General features: G+C 35.1%; 1 protein-coding gene across 1 annotated transcript in view; it reads left to right on the forward strand.

The window, feature by feature from the left end:
* The window catches only part of LOC107661477 (dynamin-1-like protein), a 14,323-nt gene that overhangs the window by 4,659 nt on the left and 1,389 nt on the right, over positions 1-8,275 (forward strand). Inside the window, 14 exon segments of the mRNA XM_016451090.1 lie at positions 669-740; positions 2,071-2,157; positions 2,247-2,423; positions 2,592-2,672; positions 2,675-2,808; positions 2,901-3,107; positions 3,447-3,567; positions 3,839-3,994; positions 5,855-5,944; positions 6,027-6,119; positions 6,223-6,276; positions 6,835-6,993; positions 7,155-7,264; positions 7,339-7,498. Coding sequence (XP_016306576.1) covers positions 669-740; positions 2,071-2,157; positions 2,247-2,423; positions 2,592-2,672; positions 2,675-2,808; positions 2,901-3,107; positions 3,447-3,567; positions 3,839-3,994; positions 5,855-5,944; positions 6,027-6,119; positions 6,223-6,276; positions 6,835-6,993; positions 7,155-7,264; positions 7,339-7,498 — 1,701 coding nt within the window.

Here is an 8,275-nt window from a genome sequence, read left to right on the forward strand (position 1 = left end):
GTGTGTGTGTGTGTGTGTGTGTGTGTGTGTGTGTGTGTGTATATATATATATATATATATTTAATCATAACATGTTTGTAAGACCTCCAAGAGCATGTGATATTTTTGTGTACATTTGGTTTTTGTTGTTCCTATGTTTTTTGGTAATTTTGACATATTTTGGTACAAAAGTTATTGATGAATTATCATGAAAATGTTAGATGCAAATATCACAAAGAAATTTGTGTATGCATAGTTAATGAATGAGACCCAGTGTCTCAAGATGAGTTTAAAATGGGATCATCCAAATCTCTATATAGCTTACCTCACATTTGAGTAAAGGTGGAAAAAGTCCTTACATCAAAGAGACACTGCATAGTGTTGTTTTATTAAGTCATTCTGGCTGTCAGACACATTTATGTGCTACAAACAACAGTGCAGTGAGTTTGTTTGGTTTTATAGTTTGATGATGAACAGATGAAGAAGAACAAGCCCTTTAATTCCTATTGGTCTAAATGATCACAGGAGATATTTTCAGTGTGGTCTTGAGTCCAGATACATGCTTTGTGTTCACCTCATGTAAAATTAATGTCATTCCTTTGGTGTGTTTTTCTCTTTAATTTTATGAAAGTTTGAGTCTTTGTGAAGTGAGATATCATGATTGTTAATTTTGTGTCTCTGCCTTTTAGATCTACACAGATTTTGATGAAATCAGGCAAGAAATTGAAAATGAAACTGAAAGAGTTTCTGGAAATAACAAGGTAAGGAAGAGTCCTTAAATGAACTAAATCAGATGATAGTTTATTTTTTAAACCTGTATGTGTGCTACCGTTTACAAGTAATGGGGTCGGTAAGATTTTTTTTACAATGATGCATTAAATTGATAAAAATATCAATTAAAGGGGTGGTTCATTGCGATTTTACTTTTTTAAAGTTAGTTAGTGTGTAATGTTGCTGTTTGAGCATAAACAATATCTGCAAAGTTACGAAGCTGAAAGGTCAATGCAAACGGAGATATCGTCTTTTAAAATTCTGGCAGTTTAATACCTACAAAAACGGCTGGTAGGGACTACAAGAAGTTACTTCCCGGGTTCGTGACATAATAAACCCAGATAAACCCCGCCCTTGGGAAAAAGCAGCAAAGGGGGCGAGGTCATGCTGCGCTGCTTTAGAGAAGAGGAAGAGAAAACTAGAGGTGCACGTAAAAATCTAATACATATACATGTGCAGTTGCCGTACTGTATTAAAGTGTTAATTAGGATAATACCATATATTAAAAGCTAACATAAGCAGTAGCATTTACAAATAACACTGTATCTAAAAGTATGAGACAACAACAAACCAAAAACATAGGCCTACCATTAAAAGCTGTGCTTGCACAGGTTCTGCACGATCCTCTTCAATAATATCAGACTTTAGTCTTTGCAACTTCAGGGATCTTATCTATGCACAATCAGCTTGTAACACTCCAAAGAGAAAAGAAAACTTGAAATTGCATCATGTGACCCCTTTAAAAACGAAGCATTAACACATGTTAGACTTCACCCCATAAACACAATCAAGCCTAGAAAAAAAACAGTGAACCACCCCTTTAAGTAAAGGTATTATAATTTTACAAAAGATTTCTGTTTAAAATAAATGCTGTTCCTTTCAACTTTTTAGAATCCAGGAAAACAAGTTACCACAGTTTCCACAAAAATATTAAGCAGCACAACTGTTTTTAACATTGATAATAATAAGAAATGTTTCTTGAGCAACAAATCAGCATATTAGAATTATTTCTGACAGATCATGTGACACTGAAGACTGGAGTAATGATGCTGACAATTAAGCGTTACCATTACAGGAATAAATTACATTTTAAAAATGAATTAAAATGGATTTGAATCAAATGAATTGAAGTTATTTTCAATTTAATGATATTTTACAATATTTGTGTTTTTACTTTTTGATCCAATAAATGCAGCCTTAATGAACATAAGAGACTTGTTTCAAAAACATGAAAAAAAAACCAAACTTTTGAACTGCAGTGCAATTTCTATTGACATCGGCAGTTTAACAAATACAGAACGTTGTGTCATTGTTTCACAGGGGATCAGTGATGAGCCAATTCACCTGAAAATCTTCTCACCACATGTTGTCAATCTCACGCTGGTGGATCTGCCTGGCATCACAAAGGTGTTTTATTCAGTAGCTTAGCGTGACCTGTTTGAATATTCCTTTTGTGGATTATTTTTTGATGCTGACACTGATATATTCATGTTCAGGTCCCGGTGGGAGACCAGCCTAAAGATATCGAGCTGCAGATCCGTGAGCTGATCTTAAAATACATCAGCAATCCCAACTGCATCATTTTAGCTGTCACTGCAGCGAACACAGACATGGCCACCTCTGAAGCTCTGAAAGTGGCCCGTGAGGTGGATCCAGACGGTCAGCATACTAAAGTTTATTTTGGTCTGCTTGTGCATTTGTTGTTTTGCACACAATGTCTGTACCTTTCAGTTTGTGTGATGTGATGTTTTTCCACATAGCTGTGTGATGCAGATTTTTTTAGTGACGCAGCACTTTTTTTTTTTTCTGCTTTCAGGTCGCAGAACGCTGGCTGCAGTAAGATATTGATTGTTCAAATTGATATACAAAACATATACAAAAGGGTAAAAAAAAAAAAAGAAAAGATGACTAAATGTCTTAATACAGGAGTCAGCTGGATATCAATAATAAGAAAAGTGTGGCAGACTCCATCCGTGATGAGCATGCCTTCCTGCAGAAGAAATACCCCTCCCTCGCCAACAGAAATGGAACCAAGTATCTCGCCAGAACATTAAATAGGTGAGAGTTTAAGCTTGAAACATCATATTTCATTAATTTTGCTGAGCATATCTGCTTTTTGAAGTATTAAAATCTAATTTTTTTCCCACCAGGTTATTGATGCATCACATTAGGGACTGTCTACCAGAGCTGAAGACACGTATCAATGTTTTAGCAGCTCAGTATCAGTCCCTGCTCAGCAGCTACGGCGAGCCGGTAGAGGACATGAGCTCCACCCTGCTGCAGCTCATCACAAAGTTCGCCACTGAGTACTGCAACACTATTGAAGGAACGGCCAAATACATTGAAACTGCTGAACTGTTAGTTCCTCTTTTCTTCCAGTCACTCAAATAAAGCTGTTTGATTTGCTATATACTCTACCATTCAAAAGTTTAGGCTTGGTACAATTTTTTTTAAATGTTTTTGAAAGAAGTCTCTTATGTTCATCAAGGCTTTTATATGATCAAAAATACATTAAAAACAGTATTATTATGAAATATTATTACAAATATATTTCAAAATGTAATTTTGATCAGTTGATCAATTTAATGCATCCTTGCTGAATAAAAGTATTGATTTCTTTCAAATAAAAAAATCTTGCTGATCCCAAACTAGGTGGTGTTAGTGCTAAACATAGTTGTTTGTTCTAATATTTTTAGGTGTGGTGGTGCAAGAATTTGTTATATTTTTCATGAGACGTTTGGTAGGACACTGGAGTCGGTCGATCCTCTTGGAGGACTTACAACCATAGATGTCCTCACAGCTATTAGGAACGCTACAGTAGGTTTTGCAGTGAATATTTGACTCTCGCATCCTTTTTATAATTTGAATTTAGTCCCGTCTGTACTTGTATGGATATAAAATAGAGACCACAGCCAGCTGTGCTCTGCATTGAGCTGCAGGTTTCTATTTTAGCAAAACTCCTTTGAGGAACCTTTCATTATTAGAGTGATTTAAAGAGGCTCTTGTATAACACTGTAGAGCTAGATAGTATGAGATGTATATTTCTGTATATAATGTAGTTTGTAATGTAGATGTTGTGTTTCCTCAGGGTCCCCGTCCTGCGCTGTTCGTGCCCGAGGTGTCGTTTGAGCTGCTGGTGAAGAGGCAGGTGAAGCGTCTGGAGGAGCCCAGTCTGCGCTGTGTGGAGCTGGTGCATGAAGAGATGCAGAGGATCATTCAGCACTGCAGCAACTACAGCACTCAGGTAGACTGATCGATTGTTGGTCTGCATATACATGTTGTTCTTTGCCTGTTGCATCATGTCTCGCTTTTTTCCCCACAAAAAAACAGTTTTTCCACTATTATACAGTACATCAGTTAAGGCCTGTTAATGCTAAGAACAATAACTGAATAGCAAAGTCAACATCATGAATATAACAATAATGACACCAAGGAACAATGTCATTGGAATCACTTTCAGTGTTGTTTTTCCAACTAATGAACAATAAAACCATTGATAAACATTCCTCTGACTCTAAAGAGCGTAAGCAATATAACTGCAGCGCTTAGCATGAACAGAATTTTGGTGTGGAATGGATGCTAATAGAGTTTGGGTTACACCGTGTCTACACCGGATGCGACAGTTGTCATGTTGCGCAGCAACAGCTAAAGTCTGTCTACACTGGATGTGACAGTGACCGTTGAAAATCATTTGAAATTTGTGTCAGTATGTCATAAATAGAACGCGACAGGGGATTTGTCGTGTCGCGCCGCGCCGCATCACTGATTATAATGGGTTCTATAGTATTTTGTCGCGCCGCGCCCTTCGCGTCCGGTGTAGACACAGTGTTATAGGTGTGAATGGGCCTTTAGTGATGGCCAAGGCAATATTTGCTCATATTGAGATTAACGCTATTGCGAATAACTGTTTGATTGGCCGATTAAAAAAAAAAACGACCTTCCTACCTACCACCTAGTGTCAGTTTTTGAATTTTGAGTTAATACTGTGTCAATTTAAAGGACGTGTTGATATTAAATGTATCGATTTTGTGTGCTTATTTTGCGTATTTTCCATGTAGTTTTAATTTAGTAATTATTATGTGCAAAATTAAATGTTTATTGTCCAACCATGTTCTCTTGAACGTTTCATATCTGTATATGCTACATATTTACATCCAACACTCAAATATAATTTCTGATACTTAAAGTGATTAGATTAGTTTTAAAAAAAGAAATGTATTTTTGAAGTTATTGTTTTTATTTGTGTTTATTAGTTATTATATTATATTAATATTATTATAGTTTTATTAGCATTGTTTTATTTTTTGTAATTTTTATTAATTATACTGTTATATTCTTCTTACTACTATTATTATAGTTTTTGTTTTATCATCATTTTCATTTTTGTGACTTTCTACTAATAAATATATGATATTATTATATAATATTAATATATTATTTTTTATATCATTTGTATTATTAATTTTACCAGTATTGTTTGATTTGTGTGTGTGTGTGTATTTTTATTAGTGTTATTATTATTTTATAATTATTATGTTTAATTTTATATATATTATAGTAATTAAGCTGATTATATGGAAGCCTGTTTCCGCCACTGAATAAAAAAATAAAAAAAGGTAATTGCAACTTTTTATCTCACAATTCTGACTTTTTTTCTCATAATTGCGTGATACAAACTCGTAATTCTGACTTTTTTTCTCAGAATTGCATGATATAAACTCGAAATTGTTAGTTAAAAAGTCATAATTGTGAGATATAAACTCGCAATTCTGAGAAAATATCAGTCTTTTTCCCTCCCTCAAATTTGGACTTTAACTCGCAATTGCGTGAGAAAAAAATTCTGAGAAAAAAAGTCCGAATTGTGAGATAAAAAGTCGCAATAACCTTGTTTTTTTTATTCAGTGGCTGAAACGGGCTTCCATATGATTATGAAGCTAAAGAGTACAAAATTAAATGTTTATTAAACAGATTTTACTTTTCTTATCCAACATTTTCTTCATCCAATAGTCAAATATAATTGCTGGTAGTTAAATGATTAGATGGTTTTATCAGCATTGTTTGAATTTCTTTTTGCGATTTTATTTTATTGACGTTTCTTTCCTAGGAGTTGCTTAGGTTTCCAAAGCTCCACGATGCCATAGTAGAAGTGGTCACTTCTCTTCTCAGGAAGAGGCTACCAGTCACCAATGAGATGGTTTGTTTTAGTTTTTTTCTCTCATGCTTTTAATGTGCATGATGTGTATCTTCTCTAAATGAGTGTTTACACTGTGCTCCAGGTTCACAATCTTGTGGCAATTGAGTTGGCTTATATCAACACCAAACACCCAGACTTCGCAGATGCCTGTGGGCTCATGAACAACAACATTGAGGTTTACAGATTTTTTAATGACGATTTAATTTAGATTTACGACCGAAATGCATTGATTAGAACATATTTCAGTGTGAAGTCTATTCTTGTTGTCCTCGTGACAGGAGCAGAGGCGTAACCGAATGAGAGAGCTTCCCTCAGCGGTGCCCCGTGATAAGGTATCATGTTAAATCATCAGGGGCTATATTGTATATTTTTCACACGAAAACGTGACGGGCTGCTATTTGCAATGTTCTTTTGTTCTCTTTTCCTCTCTAGAAATTCTAGAAAGTCTCTAGAATTAGTTCAAAACCTGCTGCCTTCGTCTCTAGCTGACTAGTCTCTTCTCTTCCTGTCTCTCTTTGTAGTCCTTAAAAGGTCCTAGTGGGCAGTTAGTGTCTCCCACCGAGCAGCCGCCTGCTGAGGGCGATGGCCCTAAGGTGTGTGGCGCCCCCTGTGTGTAGGGGCAAAGCCAATCTGATGATTTTACTCATCAGGATCTTCTCAGACTTCTGTTGTGTGTTTGCTGTGTTGATATTAAGGTTGATTTTGAAGACCCTGGACAACTGCTGCTGTTTTTTGCAGTTGTATCTTTTCAGTTTAAGGCCGAAATTGGTGTTTAAGTTTGAAGCCTAAAAACAATATGTAAAACCCCAATGGACTGCATGGGAAGGTGCATGAATCACTAGTGGCTGACTGTTCAGTCCTGTGGTGGTGTTCTTGTTTGTGCGTGTCAGATGGCTGGAGGAGCTCAGGGGGAGCAGGAAGGAGGATCTGGGACTTGGAGAGGCATGTTGAAGAAAGGAGACGAAGGCCAGGGCGAAGACAAGACTAAACCACAGAGCTCCGTCCTCGCCAGCCCTCAGAAAGGATACGCAGTGAACCTGCTTGATGTGGTGAGTCCATAAAACACAAATACATTTGATTGTGCCACAGAAATGACTTAAAACGAGTAAATAAACACTGAGAGCACAAAAAGCGTTTGTGCTCTCTTTGAGAGCTGTTTGCTAACACGGTCACAATGAATTAGTGTTGATTTGTTCTGATCTTCGGCCAGCCTGTGCCGGTCGCCCGGAAACTGTCTGCTCGTGAACAGAGGGACTGCGAGGTCATCGAGAGGCTCATCAAGTCGTATTTCCTCATTGTCCGTAAAAACATCCAGGACAGGTAGATGCCACGTGAATCAGTTTCTGGTTTCATGTTTTAAGCAGATTGCTCATTCTGTTTCTCTGTCTCTGCAGTGTACCAAAGGCTGTGATGCACTTCCTGGTTAACCATGTGAAGGACAGCTTACAGAGCGAGTTAGTGGGGCAGCTCTATAAACCCGCCCTGCTGGACGACCTCCTCACAGAGTCAGAGGACATGGCCCAGCGCCGCAATGAAGCCGCAGATATGCTGAAGGTAACGGCAGCAGTAATAATCTGTATAATTAGTAATAACGTATATTAAAGTAAAAATGTTTGTAATTCTATTAATTTACAATAATAAATATATATTAGTCTAACATGTTTAGTAATGTAGTCGTTACATTTATATTAAAATATTATATTATTAGTTATTTTGTATTAATATAAAATGTGTAGTAATGCAGAGTAGCCTTTACATTACAATAATATTAATTGTTAATAATAATGTATTATGTAATAATTATATATAAATAAAATTAGTAATAATAATGCATATTAATGTGAAAATTATTAGTAATGCAGAGTAGTCTTTACATTAATTTTATTTAATAATGCTACAAATAATGCATTATTATTTAAGACTAAACCATAGTATTAAACATTTAATGAGCCGCAGATATGCTGAAGGTAACGGCAGCAGTAATAATCTGTATAATTAGTAATAACGTATATTAAAGTAAAAATGTTTGTAATTCTATTAATTTACAATAATAAATATATATTAGTCTAACATGTTTAGTAATGTAGTCGTTACATTTATATTAATAATACTACTAGTAATTTACTATTAAACAATATTAATGAAATTATAATTAACAATGTATAATTAGTAATAATAATGTATATTAAAGAAAAATGTGTTGTAATGGAGAGTAGCCTTTACAATAACATTTAATTGTTAATAATAATAATAATTGTTATTATTATTATTATTATTTAATAATTATATATATATATATATATATATATATATATATAAAGTAACAATAAT

The sequence above is a fragment of the Sinocyclocheilus anshuiensis genome, unplaced genomic scaffold (genome assembly GCF_001515605.1).
Source record: "Sinocyclocheilus anshuiensis isolate Anshui unplaced genomic scaffold, SAMN03320099.WGS_v1.1 scaffold491, whole genome shotgun sequence".
Taxonomy (NCBI): Eukaryota; Metazoa; Chordata; class Actinopteri; order Cypriniformes; family Cyprinidae; genus Sinocyclocheilus; species Sinocyclocheilus anshuiensis.